Here is an 18,135-nt window from a genome sequence, read left to right on the forward strand (position 1 = left end):
ATGCTGTTATGAGATCATCAATTGTCTGTGTTTTTGTTGGTGTAGCCATCTCCCTTGGGATGGAGTTTTCCTTCTAATATTTTGTGTAGGGCTGGGTTTGTGGCTAGGTATTGTTGAAATCTAGATTTGTCATGGAATATTTTGCTTTGTCCTTCTATGGTGATTGACCGTTTTGCTGGATATATTAGTCTGGGCTGGCATCTGTGGTCTTTTAATGTCTGCATGATGCTTGACCATGACCTTCTGGCTTTCTTGTCTCCAATGAGAAAATTAGGAACATGGGGACCTTGCAGGAAGACTGAAGGGGGGATGGGAGAGACAGGGAGTGGAATAAGAAAAATGTAGAGCTCAATAAAAATTAAAAAATTTTTAAAATGAAAAGAAGAAATCTGAAACACCAAATAAATACAAGCCTCACCTACAGAAGCAAGTAATATTAATAATATTCATTTAATGGTAATTCTTAGAGCATCTGAAACCTGGACCATTGCCTGGTTTCCCAGAACCACCTCAGAGCTCTTGAAGCCTAGTGGGTGATAAGAAGGAGTTATTGTGAATCTAAAGCTTGTTCCAAATATTTAGAGAAAATGGTTAATCCTTTGGTGTTATTCACTGTCACCTAATAAGATACACCACTGTGTTCAGAGTGGGATAGGTTAGATACACCACAGTGTTCAGAGTGTTATAAGTTAGATTAACCATTGTGTTCAGAGTGGTATAAGTTAGATACACAATTGTGTTCATAACGGTGTAGGTTAAATAAACCATTGTGTTCATAATGGTATAGGTTATATACACCATTGTGTTCATAACGGTGTAGGTTAAATATACCATTGTGTTCAGGGTGGTATAGGTTAGATACACCATTGTGTTCATAATGGTATAGATTAGATACACCATTGTGTTCATAATGGTATAGATTAGACACACCATTGTGTCCATAATGATATAGATTAGATACACCATTGTGTTCATAATGGTATAGGTGAGATACACCATTGTGTTCAGGGTGATATAGGTTAGATACACCATTGTGTTCATAACGGTGTAGGTTAGATATAACATTGTGTTCAGGGTGGTATAGGTTAGATACACCATTATGTTCATAATTGTATAGATTAGATACACCATTGTGTTCATAATGGTATAGATTAGATACACCATTGTGTTCATAATTGTATAGATTAGATACACCATTGTATTCATAATGGTATAGATTGGGTACACCATTGTGTTCATAATGGTATAGATTAGATACACTGCTACTTCACTAGTTTCCATTCTCAGTTTCCTCATCTATGTCACTGAGATCATACTTTATGTAAACAGTTATATGAAAAGTCAATAATAAAATGCTATATGGAAAATAAGTAATTTTCCCCATATTCCAAATACTTACATGGACACTTTACTATTGCTTTAAAGATTTATTTTATTTCAATCATGTGTATGTTATGTGTCTGTGTGTGATTATGTGCACACAAGTATAGGTGTTCTCAGCTACTAGAAGAGGGCTCAATCTGGTCATAGGCAAATGTGTGCCAGAGGATCACGTTTTGGCACTTTGACTCCTAGTAACACCAGAGGCTGTACCACAATGTATGCAGAGGCTGCGTGTTCGGGCTGCCCAACCCAAAATAATCACACCGAAACTGAATTAATTACAATGTTGTTTGGTCCATAGCTTCAGTATAGTTCTATCTAGCTCTTTCATCTTAAATTAACCCATTTCTATTATTTTATATTTTACCACAAGGCTCGTGGTTTACCAGCAAGGTTCCAGTGCGTCTGTCTCCTGCGGCGGGTACATGGTATCTTTTTAACTCCTTCTATCTCTATATTTCTTTTGTAGCCTGGCTATATTCTATTAAGCCATTGGCTGAAAGCAGCTTCTTTATTAACCAATAGCAATAAAACATTTATAGCATACAGAGGGGAATCCCACCTCCCTACATAGTCTCACAGACATGAGCCCTAAATGTGAGCTGAATAAGGACAACAATAGACATGTCATAGTGAGGGTAAAGACCATGAGGCCTCCATCCTACTGAAGGAAGTACGGGTAACTAAGGAATGCTGGCCGTGGTAGAGTCTTCACTAGGGAAGAGCACTGGTTCCAACGACATTGGTCATTCCTAGAAGTTACATGTAAATATATAGACTGAGAAGGTTATATTTAGGAATATATGTATATACACATATATGCATGATTACTCTTATGAATGTAATAACGATGAATGAAAAAGAGGGCATGAATTTGAAAGAGATAAAGGATGAATTTATGGACTGTTTGGAGAGAGCAAAGGAAAAGCAGAAAATATGATCATATCATAATCTTCCAAATAAAGATATAATTGAAAAGCAAAAACAGTAAAAGTAAAAAAAGAAGGTTTCTTTCTGCTTGTTTTCTTCTCTGTTATCTTTATTTTATTTATTTATTTTTTTTAAGGCAGGATTTGTCTGTTTATTTGGAGACTGTCCTCCGGTTGACTCTGTAGAGCACGCTGGTGTGGAACTCATGGAGATCCGCTTGTCTCCACCTCTTCAGTGCTGTGATTAAAGGGCGGCACCTGCACCTCTGGACTCCACTCCATTCCTAGAGAAAATAAATGAATGAGAGTCCGTAAGTTTTAAAAACATTAAGAACGTGCTTTGATCCTGAAAAATTTACTAATGCTAACACTGATCTAAGACTTTTCAACTTTTGGTGACGGTAATGTGACCGGATCATTGCATTTTATCAACTAGAGATTCTCACGAACACTCCTTGAGTCTGCATAGTGAGCTGGCCTTCGGTGCCACTGAGTCTTGGGGCTCTGGACTAGTGTTCTCTGAGTGTGTTATCCTGCTTCCAGTTCCCCAAATACACGACAGGGCTTCCTTCTGGGCATTGCAAGTTATCTGCCTTTCAACTCTAATCGTAAGTAGGACATGAAAACTGCTTTTCTTGGAGAAGATCATTTACACAGTTACCCGGACTTCGGAAGGTTCCGATAGAAAATACAATACCTACCAGGGCTCATTGCAATATAGAGATCTTTAAAGGTGTGGTTAGCTCTGATTCGGGTTGCCATGGTGCAGCATTGAACGAAGGCTTGGACACAGCGTGGGCCTGTTTTCACACGGTCTGCTCGCTGCTCACAGGTTTCATAGGGACTAGGTCTGGCTCCGTCATAACAACACTTCTTTACCACCGGATGTTTGTATGTAGAAGCTAAAAGGATGTCAATACGCGTGTCCTGACCACCAACAGTCGAAGGGATCTCAAGTGTTATTTTCTCTACCATCAAAGGACTCCCTCACCAGATACTCGGTGAAAACAAACATTTTAGATAATTTTAGGGGAGGAAATAATAAAGAACTGCTTTGTTCGGGGTAAGGATCTGGCCAATGAAATCCTGAGTTTGTGTGAAGGATCATTTGAGGGATGAACTGAACCTCCACAGGCATCTTTTCCCCGCCCGCTGCATTGCAATTAGGGAAATCCCGTGTCTTCGGCTCTCTGGTCTTGAATGCAGAAACCGCAGTGCTATACAACTTGTGGACTACCTTGTTCTCTTATTTTCTGTTCCAGGGAATCTGTTGACTGGAGACTCATGCCTTGGGCTTCATCTATGAGCGGGAGAATGGAGTGAGGGAAGAGTGGTCAGTGTCATACTGTTGTTATAGTACTTAAAAATAGGTCTTTCCCTGCAATATCCCCCTTAATACTCTTGTCATCTTAATCGTTTGTTGACTTAACGTGATGCTAATTGTTTATTTTTCGCAAAATCATAAGCCTAGAAAGATCCACCATAAGCTAGGCTCTCCTGGAAACTATATCACTTCTATTATGAAGAACACGAATTCACAAGGGCCGGCTGGCTTCCTTGGGACTAACAGGAAAGCTGACCACAGACTCCCGAACAGTCACCAAAGCGTTAGAGTACCTTGAATTTTCAGTTCGTGCTGCAGATCACTTATTGGCATGAGATTTATATTGTAGGCTTTATCTGTGAGAGAGAAGGGGGTGTGGAAGGCATAAAATCCTTCTAAAACAGTCCCACAACGGTATTCTCTTCCACATCATCGTGTCCCTCTAACAACCTCTAACAAGCACTGACTCCCTGGCAGGATACCCAACCAGGACTTCCCACCACCCTGGCCCAGGGCCTCATCCCCACCTGGGAGTGGTATTCATCAGCTACATTGCTGAAAAGAATAACTGGAAAAAACTAATATTTTATAAATATGTCTTAGATTGAAGATTACCGTGTTCTTTGACGTCAAAGTGTGTCGTTCCGTTGGTGGAAGCGTCTTCTCTATATTTAGCCTGAATCTTCCATCTACCGTATCTGTGGAAGCCGGATGTTTGAAATCATGGAGGGCAACAAAATGTTTTAATTTATCAAGAGGAATTCTAGTAATATCTGTGTTGAAGAGATATTAATATGTAAAAGTTTGGAGGAAAAATATTTCAAAAATAAATAGACATAACTGAACATTTCAAAATTAAAATAAATTGTTTAACAATTAATTTTTTATATCATATTCTTCCCAGAGAAGAGAACTATGAAGGAGAATGGGTTCTGTGCATAGAGGACAACAGACACCAAGCTGCTAAATTGGGAGAGTGGAATCATGATGGATTCCAGTGGTCTGCCGTGGACAGCTGGCACGAGGTGACGTCTGGGAAATCAGAATCATAATATAGCAGACTTGATTCTTCACTAGGGAGCCTATGGCATTTTAAGAAATTGTATCATTTTAAATCATCCAGATTATTTCAGCCTCCCAACTTCAGTCTCTGATTTTCAGAAAATGTTTTCAAAATGAGCTAAAAACAATTTCCCTTAGAGAGGATGCAGGACAAGTGACTCTAAGGTATTTCTACTGGAAATGTCTGCAGTAGCTATGTATAGTACAGTATAGTATAGAATAATATAGTACAGAATAATGTAGTATAGTGTAGTATAGTACAGTGTAGTATAGAATAGTATAGCTGCCTATAGTACAGTATAGTATAGTACTGTATAATATAGTACAGTACAGTATAGTGTAGCATACCATAGTATACTACAGTATAGTGTATTATAGAACAGTATACTATAGTATTGCAAAGTGTGGTACAGTATAATGCAGTATAGTATAGTGCAATAAGTATAGTACAGTACAGTATAGCTGCCCTTATCTAGTATAGTACAGTATGGTATGGAATGGTATAGTACAGTACCATAAAGAACAGTACAGTATAGTACAGTACAGTATGGTATAGTATAGTACAGTACCGTAAAGAACAGTACAGTAAAGAACATTACAGTACAGTATGGTATAGTATAGTACAGTACTGTAAAGAACAGTACAGTAAAGAACATTACAGTACAGTATGGTATAGTATGGTATGGTATGGTATGGTATGGTATGGTATGGTATAGTACGGTACGGTACAGTACGGTATGGTATAGTATAGTACAGTACAGTATGGTATAGTACAGTACAGTATGGTATGGTATAGTATAGTATGGTATGGTATGGTATGGTATAGTACAGTACAGTATAGTATAGTACAGTACAGTATGGTATAGTATAGTACAGTAGAGTGTGGTATAGTACAGTATAGCTGCCCTTGTCGTAGACATCCTGCTCTGTGTTCCTTGAGAACAGGGATTGTGGGCACTTGACTTCTGTTTGGCAGCTTGCTCTCTTATTGTGAGTTCCACACACAAGCAGTGCTCATTAAACATGTATTTTATAAACCTCTGTATGAGCATGGTCTTAATCCTTGCATATTAAACCAAATAGAACAAAATTTCCTACACACGTGCGAGCGCGTTTTGACTAAATCTCTGCACCTGCTAAGTATAAGTTCTCTCCGAATACACTATAACCTAATGCCCTCTCCCCAGAGATGGACACTCTGTTAGGGTGAAAAAGTAAAAAGGACAACTGAAGATTGTTTTCTTTTATAAATTGATTGCTCTCTCTATAAAAAGATTGGGTGAGAAATTTGGGAAGCTTTCTCTCTCTCTCTCTCTCTCTCTCTCTCTCTCTCTCTCTCTCCCCACCCTGTGTGTGTGTGTGTGTGTGTGTGTATCTGTGTATTTATCTACTGAAACAGGGATTTGTTATCTGCTGGGCTGGTAATATCTACATCTAAGGGATTCTCTTTTCAAGGTGTGCTGGAAATCTGAGACTCCTGGTATGCTGGGCAGTGCTCTGGTATCTGGGATTCATTTCTGTTTTGCTGACAAGTGGGCCTAACTTCTACCATCCTTTCGAAGACTTCACATAGCCACGTGTGCAATCCTTAGTCAGAGAAGATGCTCACTTAACCTTTCCTCTACCCCACAACCAAAAGTTCCAGGTGTTTTTTTTTTTCAGAAAAAAAAGATTATTAATAAACATTTTTACATACTTGGGGTTAGAAGGAATCTGGAAGTCAGGAAAAGACACAGCTCCAGTAAGATTGTTTCCTTGCACCTTGTCAACTTCTGATCCTTCAGGGTCCTTTAGAGAAATAAAAAAAAAAATGTGCCCGCCTTAGGTTGTTTTTTGTTGTAACAAAGTAATAGCCATGACCAGGTAATTTTCAAAGACTAGAGATTTATTTTGGCCACAGTACTGGAGGCCAGGGTTATAAGGAGATGACGCTGTGCAGGGAGGAGCTGCCCTGCTTCGACTCTGGATGGAGAAGCAGAACGGCAAGCAAGTGCTCAGGAAGAGTTTGTTCATGTGGCAAGAAAGATCTTGCACGGAAACAGCCCTGCTCAATGCATCCGTCTGTGAGGGAAGCATCACGGGACTAAGCACATACTTACTATGAAAGTTAAGACAGTTTCCCTTGTAACTGGTTCCAAAACATCTCCCAGCAAAAGGACGCCAACCTTTACTGCAGAAGAAGTGATATCATCAAAAACCTTGTTGAGTAAGGACTATTCTCACTTTTGAAACAAACATCATCAGGGTGAAAATGATTTAAGATACAGTGAGTGACATTGTCAAAGATTAATAATATATTTTAAAAGCATTTTCAATGAGATAAATCTTGTTAAAAACCAAATATAACCCCTAGAGAAAAACTCATATTTAACAGAAAGTTGTCGGTAAACATTTATATTGCTAAAGATTCTTTCATTTTAATATAACTTATTGAGATTTACTTACAGTGAACACGAAAGTTAACTTATGAAAATACTTATGTTCAGCTTGCTGGAAACATGTGAATAATATAAAATTAGTTATTTCTGTACTTAGTCCTCCATTTATTTGGAATATCATTATACTAAAGAGTGAGCTCTGCTGTAGGTTGTCTGAAACCATACAATACTGCCTTACATTAGGGCTGGAGGGTGGAGGGGCAAACTGGTGTTTGGTTCAGAGATAGCATACACTCTACTGCTTAGAAAAGTATCAAGGCTCCAAGTTAGCTCTTCCTGTGATGTGCTGTGATTGTGTGATTATGTTGTATCTGTTGCCCCAGGTCCTGTGATTGTTCTCTCCTCATTAAAAGAATAAAGGCGACATTGCAGAACTGCTGGTCCTTGCACACCCTAGGCAAGCACTCTGTCCGGAAACACGTCTCTTTGTTTCCTTGCTAAGTAGCCCAGGCTAGCCTGTGATTTACAACCTCCTCTCATCAGCCTCATGGGTTCTGGGCTCATGGACATGTACCACCAAGTACTGTGAGACCCTCCACTCTCTAAATGCTGTGTGTCTCGCAGCTGATTCATGCTTAATTTTCTTCTTCTTTTCATTCACTTTGGAAGTAGATACACAGAGCCAGGTGGCAGCAAATACATTCAATTCCAGCTCTTGAGAGGCAGAGGCATGATAATCTCTATGAGTTCAAGGTCAGCCTGTCTACCACCATGTGGTTTCCAGGACAGACGGGGTTGTTACACAGACAAACCCTATTTTTCCCAACAACAAAAGAAGTGGTTTGCAGAAAAAAATTAGTGGAACATTTCACGTATTTCCTTCTCTGCTATTGTAGTTTTTAATCTTTATAAATTTGAATCTGATCCCTTAAAATATCTTCCTTGTCTTTGTTTTTTGTGCTCAAAATCTTTTTACTTAAAGTCTTTGTTTTTTGGAATTACATGCATTTGTAGATAATTGCATGCATACTATTTTATATTTAAACATACATACACACATGTTTATTTAGTGTTGTTAATTTGTACATGTTCTTAGGGTGGACTGCTCAGGATTGGATCAGCTGTGGAAGCTCCTCCCTGGAAAAAAACCAACCCTCCCTCTCTGAGCAGCCACTGACTGTCTATAGCTCTTTGCCTGTAGGAGACCTTTAAAATCTCCCCCATGGGGGTTGTGTGTCGTCTACGCAGATTCACAACTGCTCCAAATACAGAGAGTGTGTGACCTTGTGTGCCCAGCACCAAAGAGTACAACTAAAACACAGCCCCGCACCTGAGATCAGGTAGAGCTATGGAACAGGAGGCAAAAGGACCAAAAGATCTAGACGAACAGGGTGCCTAGCAGAGCTCAGAAATGTGGTTGCTAAGCTGCACTGTCTGCTTTTGAGTTGAACATCCTAGTAGAGCTATTGACTCTGCAGGGGTATGGTGACACATTTTCTTTCTTCGAGGGATTTCAGCTCATGTCATAGCCAAGTCTTGGTCCCCACACTAAAACAGGAACAATGCCCTAAGTCCAACAGCATTCCGACTCTTGGTTCGTACTGTGTAACTCCACGGAGATGTCCCAGGAAATCCTGTTATACCAGATAACAAGGAAAAGCCAGTATGATGAGCAGGTCACGACATCCTGTGCTCTGGTCCCTTCATAGCTGTCACCACCTCATATTGTCCCTCCCATCTATGACAAACCTGCCTTCTCTGTCCAGGTGTCAAGATGGAGCTGTTAACAGCTGTGGAAAAGCCTACGATCACAGGTTCTGATGTTCAAAACTGTGGTGTTGTCTCACTGCTTTCTCTTCCTGTTCTGAGTTATCTTAACCTCTAAACCTCACTAATAAAGCAGGAAGATTTGTGTCACCTCCCAATGACACTCACAGGTACAAACAGAGTCTCCACATGACTCAGCAGAAAAGAAGTAACAAATGTTTACAATGTCATAATGATTTCAGTGACTATTATTTGCATACTTTCTAACCTAGTTTTTACTTAATTTAGAATATTAATCTTAGTGTATCAGAGGCAAGATCAATAAAATCTGTGTATTGAAGCCAAGACTTAACTGCAATACAATGATGCAATGGTGGTGCCCAGGTCTGATATGCATGCCATCTGATGCTCTAGAGGAGAAACACAGGAGGTGCCGGTGCTGCAGAGCACATGGCCTTAGATATGGAGAGAACAAAGGAGAGGACTGGGGATGTTCCTAAGTGATGGAACACTTGCCTGGGTTGTAGGAGGCCCTGGACTTATCCCTAGCACTGTCAAGAAGGAGAGAGAGGAAATGTGCTGGGGGTGGCAGGCCAAGCTGCAGTTGCAGGTTCCTGAAGGGACCCGTGTATGCGGATGCTACAAGCAGGACTTACTGAGTCAAAGATAAAAACGTACTATGCAGAAGTAACACTGCATCCACCTCCATGTGCGTGAGAAGTAGCGGGAAAAGCAACTAACTTGAGTCCACAGCTGAGGGGACATAGCAGAGAAGGGACCTGGGCAAGAGGGTGGGACACAGGCTGTGCAGAACTGCAGGACTCTGGACAATATTCTAAGATCCTTTATCCTAGAAAGCCTTGGAGACTAAGCTTTTATTCAAAGATGCTTAAGCTGATAATCCTTCAAATGTCTTCACATTAAATACATCAGTAGGATATGGACTTTAGATTGTTCTTATAGGCAGAGACTACTATCTCATATAAGAAGTCGTCTTGTTGAAGTGACATCAACAGTTCTGGCAATGACTCACTGTCTGAGCTTGTGACAACATCCTGACACCGTCTAGGTCTTTCCTTTGTAACCCAACATAACAGGTGGCCCTTCTGAATGTGTTGATTATCATACAGCCCCATTCATCTCACCATGGACATCATCAGCATCCACCAAAATTAGAATGTCTCTACTGTGCACATAGTTAAACATCAAAACAAAACATTACAGTCCCTATTGCCTCTGTCCATCTGTCCCCCACAGTACCATGAATGAAAAACATTCCCCCTTCTTCCTGCAATGTATATCTTCCATATATGCATGTCTAATTGTCCAGAGATGGCAAGTGGCAGGGGGAAAGGCAGAAGGTTTTGCAAGCAATCTTGACTTTTCCTGTCTTATATTCAGTTCATGGGGGGAAATGTAGACTTTCCTCAGTCACAGTGTCTTTACTGACTTTCCCCTCAACAGGAAAACTATAAATATGAAACCATGCATAACACACACTTTCTCAGGTGACTCGCCATGGACAATCAGCACTTGGGCACCTCTGTGATGTACGTTAGTCTCTGCCAGAGGTCTAATCTTTTACGCAGGGATTCTTTTTCCATCCAAGCGACTAGCTACTGAATCCAAGAGTGTTTTACAAAGAAGATCTTAAGATAAATTATTTCTCAGTGCCAAAATTGTATTTGCAATTATGTCTTCTCTATTTTTGATGAATAAATTCCCTGACAGGAAAGATAAAGTAATCATTGGTTATGTTATTAATTTACTAATTCCATTATAAATTACAAGTGAAAATGCTATGTGAGAATATGTCATGAGGATCTGAGTTTCTCTTGAGTTAGTAGAAACTGGTCTACACTCAACTTCAGATGTTCTAAGTTCCACATCTTTATGTCATTCTCCCTTGGAAGAAGCACCAGATACTTTACCGTGCTGCTGCGGAGTGTACACAGGCTTGTCAGTGTGGACAAAGAGAGAGCCATTGTCATTGAGGATTGGCCTTTTTTCTGATTTTGAAAAATGCTTTGACACGACTTCCAAATACACATACGAAAATGAGCTTTGTCCTGCAGACAACTGTTTGTCCTGAATCTGAAAAGCAACAAACAAACATGACGGTGTGAAAGTGTGATTGTGAAGTCCTAAAGCGTGCTGATCTTGTAGAGAAAACACCACTGCAAACTTATAAGACCAAATCGAGCTTGTTGCTGGTTTTTGTTTGTTTGTTTTGGCTTGGTTTTTGGTTTTTTGAGACAGGGTTTCTCTGTAGCTTTGGAGATGTCCTGGAACTAATTCCTGTAGACGAGGCTGACCTTGACCTCACATAAATTCACCTGCTTCTGCCTCCCAAGTGTTGGGTTTAAAGGCATGCGTCACCACCACCTGGCTGCAAAATTGAGCTTGTGCATTGCATAATTTTAAAGAGACACTGGAGACCGGGCTCATGAGTTAAGAGCAGTGGTGGCTCTTCCAGAGGACAAAGTTCAGTTCCCAGCACCCACATGGCAGCTCAGATCACCTGACTCCAGTTCTAAGAATCCTACCTCCTCTTCTCTCCTCTTTATTGCATGCTGTGGTTCCAGATACACATGTATGCAAAATACCCAGTAACAGGAAATTGTAAAAAATAGTAATGAGCCTGTAGTGGTGCATGTCTTTAATCCAAGCATTTAGGAGTCAGAGGAAGGCAGATCCTTGCGAGTTCAAGTCCAGCCTGGTCTACATAGCTATTTCCTGACCAGACAAAGCTATTAGAATAGTGTTACAGGTAAAGATTACTATCTTGTATGTCAAATTGTCTTGTTGGAGTCAGATCAACAGTTCTGGCAAAGACACTGTATCTACGAAGGTGGCAACATTCCCACGAACTATAGGTTGTTCCTTTCCAAGCCTTGTCTGGAAAACAATAAATAAAAATAATAAGGCAGGAAGATCTTGTTTTCAAGTCTATCCAGGAATAAATGGTAAGAATCTATCTTATAAACATAACCAAACAATAAAACCAAAACCAATGTAGGAGCAATAATAATGATTTAGTTTTGTCAAAATTCCTTCATAGTCTGACATCATAATACAATGTTAGCATTTCTGAGACAAATTATTTCTAGAATAAAAAACTTTTAAAACTAAGTACTAAAACAAATAAAAGTCCAAGCAAGCTAGGCAATAAATTGGCTAATAAAACGATCACACAGTTCATAAGCAGTGAAGCACAGAGGACTGGTGGACATATGGAAATCTGTTGGCATCCTTGTAACATGGAGGGTGGGGCCTGCTTGTTGTTGGGGTTTTTGTCCTGCCCGGTGCCCCACATCTATTTATCCCCAAAGAAAATCACACATAGGTCTCCATAAATTATAAGCTGATTGGCCCATTAGCTCTAGCCTTTCACTGGCTAACTCACACATCTTGATTAACCCATTTTTCTGATCTATGTTAGCCATGTAGCTCAGTCCCTTTTTTCAGTGGGGCAAATCACATCCTGCTGCTTCGGTTGTCTGGGCAGGAGTGAGAGGAATCATCTTCCTCCTTCCCAGAATTCTCCTGTTCTCATTACATCAATTCTATTTCCTGTCTGGTTTTCCCACCTATATTTCTCGCCTGGCCAATCAGTGTTTATTTACAACATGATTGACAAATACAGACAATTCCCCTGCACCAATCCTTAGCATCTGGAAAGTGCCAATGATACCAGGATTCCAACTCACTGCAAGAGGAACAGCTAACATTGAGAATGGTAATAAAACCAAGAATGCCAGGGAAGATGTAGGGGCAGGGAAAACTTATGCATTGGTAAATTGAGTGAAAATTGTGCAGGCACCAGGAAAATTAGTATGGGAGTTCCTAAAAATAGAGATACCTCTGGCCCACCTGCAGCACTTGAGAATCTCCCAGGAGGGATAAAAGCCAACGTGGTGAGAGAGGCTTGCACTATTCATCATCCTTACGACTCTCAAGCTATGGAGACAGTCTGCTTGTCCATCAGCAGCTAAGTGGACACAGCAAATGCAGTACACATGGAGGAGTTCATTCAGCCACAAAGGAAAAAACTGCCGGGAAATGGATGCAACAGGAGGTCTCCATAGAAAGTGAAAGAAGCCAGACTCAGAAGGCAAATACTGCGTGTTTTCTGTCACTGCGCACACATGACACAAAGGTTGTGTACATACACACACGTGACATAAGAGGAGGACGAGAAAAGGAAGAGTGGACGAGGTGGGGTGAGGGGGTCAATACAGTCAAAGACCACGACACACTTGCAAGAAGTTGTCTTGAGGAAACCCATCAGTATCCTCCATGAACATGCCCAAAATAAAGAAGTTTCTAACCAGTCTGAGCATAAATGTCTCAGTGAATGGCAGTTATTTGACCAGTTTGTCCCTTCTACCCTTGTGTGTGTCCAGAGAGTTGCTGGCTGCAGCGGTCAGCAGTCCCCCAGCACGGGAACGCTGTGTACAACTGGGGAATACTGAGCTTTAGCAAACACTCAAAAGCCCGTGTGCACATTCAGTTAGCAGCTCCCTTTTCTAATTTCACCTCAGGATATTTCCTGTTCATCTCCAAACGTTGTCGCAGAGAGGAGTTTATTTTTAAGGATGTGGGCATGGCACACTTGGCTCAAAATCAAATGTAATTTTCTGCACAGAGTTTGGTGTTTCACTCATCCCTCCCCCTGTTACCATCTCACAACCACACAGCTATGGAGCAACAGTAACGACTACAGTTTTACCAAGGCTCAACTGTTGCATAAATTTTATCCAAAATAATTGTTAAAAAGAAAGAATAAATACATACTGTTAATAGTGTCGAGTTGTGGAATTTATTTTCTGAAGATAAATTAACACAGCCTGAGGAGTAGGTCACTTTTCTATCAGGATAACTTCTTATAGAGATTGTCGCATCAAATGCTTCAGTGTAGCCATGGGCTTGAATTACAACATTTTCAGATGCCCCGACCCGGAAGACTTTGGGTGCTGAAATGACGAAGCTGTAGAAACAGTAAAAGAAAAGGTTTGTTAGTTTTGCAGGTTTTCTTATACTTTTGATATTTTTTTCTTTCACTGAAGATTAATTTCAAAAACATAGGTTAGGCACTAGTGACGCATGTCATTAATCCCAACACTCAGGACAGAGGAAGGTGTTTCTCTGAGTTTGAGGCCAGCCTACTCTACAGAGTTAATTCCAGAACAGCCAGGACTACACAGAGAAACCAAGTATTTAAAAAAATTAAACTAAAATTATATTTTGAAAGTCAAAATTTATTACAATGGAAAACTTAACTTTTCAGCATGAAACAGGTTGTAATTGAATCCTAGCAACAGCTAAGAGGTTGGTGTCCATTTAGAAAAACAGTAATCGAGATGTAAAGGCACCAAGAACAATGGCCTGAGTTTGATCCCAGAAACCCACATAGTAGAGGGAGAGAACTGACTCTTTGTAGGTGTCCTTTGAGCTCCCCATGTCTGTGGTTTAATGGGCATGCGTACCCCCACACACATAGACAAATAAATACATATTTTGAAATACTGGCTGAGGAGCTTCCCTTTAGATAAACTTTGGTCCATATTGGGGCATCAGCAATGCAGTCTGCGCATGTGAGGAAATTTCATCTTGTGTATTTTCTCTGCACTCTCAGAAGCTCAGGCCGCTGAGCTTGCACAGGAAGGTATCACTAGGGTTGTTTCTGTTTTCTCTGCAGACATTTGCACGGCATTCGCTCTTTTCCTCCAGGCTCTATATGCACATCACCATTGTCAAAGAACATTATCAGTCCATAGTCAGAAACAGGGGCCTTCGGTCTATGTGCTCTCCTGCTGCTTTCTCCACATTCCGGAAACTGCCTTCATATACATTCATTCCTTCATTGCCTCATTTGTTCCTCATTGGATCATTTGTTCCTCATTGGCCCATTCTTTCCTTCATTGGTTCATTAATTTTCATAGGCTCACTCATTCATTATTTGCTTCCTCTGATAGAATTCAAGTTCTAGAAACATCTCCCACCCTCAGAAACCATTACAAAGTAGGTGTCATGACAGCGTGATTTTTCTCTTTGTTGGACTGAAAATGCCTCAGAGCTCAGTAAATACATATGGACAGCTGTGCCTAATGTGGTTTCAGGGAGGGTTAACTAGGGATACCATCCACATGAATGTGGATAAGGACAAAGTCCCTTAGATCACCACATGCAATGGGGTTCAGGGTTTGGGGGAGCTGAGCTTGAGAGCAAGCATTCTCTCTCTACTCCTGAGCTGCCCCATTGGAGCTGTCCTGGCTGTCACACCCTTCCTGCGGTGGTGGGCTAAAACCTCTGACAGCTGAGCACAATTAATTCCTCTTTGAAGTCCCCTTGTCCAGTATTTTCTCACAGTGGCAGAAACCTAACTAGGATGAGGATCAAAAAATTTGCTGAATCAATCAAAGTGATCAACTACTGTGCTGTCCTTGGCACACTTCTTCATGGCCTCGGAGAGAGGAAAGTCTTTCATAGCATGGGCCTATGGGGTAGAGCAGGAGAACTCTGAATACCCCTGGACAAGAATCATGAGGGTCCAGGTCCCGGGATTTAATCTTGATGTCCCTGAGCTGCAATTGCTTGTCTGTCAAAACAGAATAATAAAGGTAGCTAAGGTAATGGGGTGAGTGTGGCCTTGCAGTGAAATCTCGGAGTAGACACGTGTGCAAGCTTATGGTATCAGTGCACGTTTCTTTTACACTTGTATTTCCACAGATGCATTTGTGACAAAGACGGGGAATTGATGTGCTAACCAGGAGAGCACAGTAAAAGTCCTCTCTTCTAGCAGTGTGACCTTTGTCCAGTGACTTCTGTCTGGATTTCCTGTCATATGTGGACTGAGCAGTCTCTGCTTATTAACAAAGGCCTTGAATACCAGGTAGCAAGGGGCAGAAGGCAGAGGTTCACGTGGGCATATGATCTGAGTCCAGCCTAGACAACATGGTGAAACCTCATCTTAAAACAAACAACAGAGAAGAATAAATTCAGTGAGGTAGCATTTGATTAACTTCCAATCCTAAGATGTTCGCACTGTTTCAAGGACAGGATTCTGGCAGCAATAAAATTGTGAAAAGCTGGTTTATGATGTAGATGTTATTACAAAAATAGAGTTTCATTTTTTCTGTAGTGCAAATACATCATGAACCACTATAAAATATTCTTATACATCAGTATTAAAATGAATTATGATTGTTTGTGATTGGTTTTATAAGATCACTGGAGTTGACTTACACCGGCTTAACTGCACTTAGATCAAGAAAAGCACAAACTAAGCACCAAGTACAAGTAGATAATAACTGCCAATGAGATTGAGGATCTCGGGTTCACTCTGCACTTTTGCTGACTAGGAAATGAATAATCATCTCTGTCATTGTCACAGGTAGCCGACTCATGGAATCAGTTGTGTTGTTAGCTGCTCACCAAATCCAGACGTGTCCAAGGGTCTCATGGTCAGCTGAGACTACCCACTCATGTCAGGAGCAGACAGTTATTGTCGAATCGATACAACCCAAGTCTCCTTTTCACTCACCACAGGTAAGACACCCAGGAAAGTGAAGATGGCTCATTTTACTTACGTTTGTTCGTGTCCCCAAGTTTTGCTCAGGAAAACTAAAAAGCAAAGTGCTCCCCAAAGACCCATGGCTGGAATTGGCATAAACCCATGGGATTCAACCTTCTTGAAGCTACTTTTAAGTAAACTGGGTTAAAGAGTTTGGGTAAATTAGTTTTCTGGTTAATTATTAATGTCAGAGACAAAGATCTCTAAGTGAGAAAGTTAAAATCAGGAATGGGAACATGTGGCTGTATTAATGAACACAAAACATATTTTGGCATCCTGTCATGTCCAGTAATAAAGACAGGGGTGTTTGACATCAACTTAGACCCAGGGACTTGTTTTTATGAATACCTGGGTGCTTACCACTATGTAGAAAGGCTCAGCGCTGGGAGCCAGGAGCCGTTTTCCTCTGATTTTCTTCTCTCAGCCAGGTCCTTTGTGCTGACACCCTGCTACCTTCAAACTTGATTCTGGCAGGTTTCAGAAGACTCATCTGGTTTTCATTTTAAATAAATGGTTTTAGATGAGTTTGGCCGGCTTTTAAGTCCAACACTCAGGTGGCTGAGGCAGGCAGATTTCAGTGAGTTCAAGACCAGCCTGTTATTCAGAACAAGTTCCACGAAAGGCAAGGGTTCACAGAGAAACCGTCTTGGAAAACCTAATAAAGAAAAAATGGATGATATGTAGACAGACAGATAGATAGATGAATGTATGGAAGTATGGATGGACAGACGGATAGACAGACATATATCTATATGTATGGATGGATGGATGGATAGATAGACAGAAAGATAGATACATAGATGATAGATAGATAGATAGATAGATAGATAGATAGATAGATAGATAGATAGATAGATATAGATTTCTTGATAGACAAACAAATAGAATGAGTCTGACCTGAAGAAGTGGCAGTAGCATCCCTGGTACTGGTGATTGCCAAGGGTAACTAGGTCTGCAGAGATGGTCCATGGACTAGATCCATCGTCCATCCCAGTCTAGAGAAGAAGCAGTGCAGTAGATGGAAAAGGGTTGTGTCGGCTTGGAAACCCTGTAGACCTGGCTGGCTTTGAACTCAGAGTTGACTGTCCTGTGTTTCTGGAGTGCTGGGATTGGAGCAAGTCCAACTACATCTCAAGAGTGATTTTCATGGCTCATTTCCAATTAAGTAAATTTAAGCAAAATATAATTTTTAGAAACTTCATAAAATTTACATTTATATATTATGTTCATTAAAAAATTGATTTAGATTTTCTTTTGTTAATCATTTGTACATTTGTAAATGATCTGTGTTGTATTTCATGGTAACAACAGAAATGTCCAGGAGCTGGATGTGTATTTCAATTGGTAGAGGCCTGCTGAGCATGCTCAAGGCCTGCTTTGGGCCCCAGCCTCACATGACTGTCAGGTGTGGTAGAGTACACATGTAGTCACAGCACTCGGGAGGTAGAGGCAGGAGGATTGGAAATTGTAGGTTATATTCAGCCACTAGTGAGTTTGAGACCATCCTGGGCGACATGAGACCCTGTCTACAATAATAATAATGATAACAGTGTTATGATGATAATAAAGAGATGTCTAAACACAGTCCTGTAAGTCAGAATTTTGGTCACACTCACAATGGCATCCTTACCGTATTAGTAAGGTTCTATTGAGCAGTAGTTCAATCCTGAATTTGTCAAAGAAAAAGGAGTGGGAAGAAAAATTCTACGCACTATT

At 40.6% G+C, this 18,135-nt stretch overlaps 1 protein-coding gene across 1 annotated transcript; it reads right to left on the reverse strand.

Moving 5' to 3' along the window:
• Window positions 1-2,510: 2,510 nt before the first annotated feature.
• Window positions 2,511-16,500, reverse strand: LOC130864866 (complement C5-like). The gene is made up of 10 exons (XM_057755692.1): window positions 16,436-16,500; window positions 13,641-13,833; window positions 10,775-10,937; window positions 6,798-6,868; window positions 6,395-6,486; window positions 4,252-4,334; window positions 3,930-3,992; window positions 3,550-3,612; window positions 3,014-3,214; window positions 2,511-2,596 (listed from the first exon to the last, which is right to left on the reverse strand). The coding sequence occupies exons 1-10, from the start codon at window positions 16,498-16,500 to the stop codon at window positions 2,517-2,519; spliced, it is 1,074 nt and encodes a 357-aa protein (XP_057611675.1). The 3' UTR covers window positions 2,511-2,516.
• Between the last annotated feature and the right edge of the window lie 1,635 nt (window positions 16,501-18,135).

Source organism: Chionomys nivalis, chromosome 22 (genome assembly GCF_950005125.1).
Source record: "Chionomys nivalis chromosome 22, mChiNiv1.1, whole genome shotgun sequence".
Classification (NCBI taxonomy): domain Eukaryota; kingdom Metazoa; phylum Chordata; class Mammalia; order Rodentia; family Cricetidae; genus Chionomys; species Chionomys nivalis.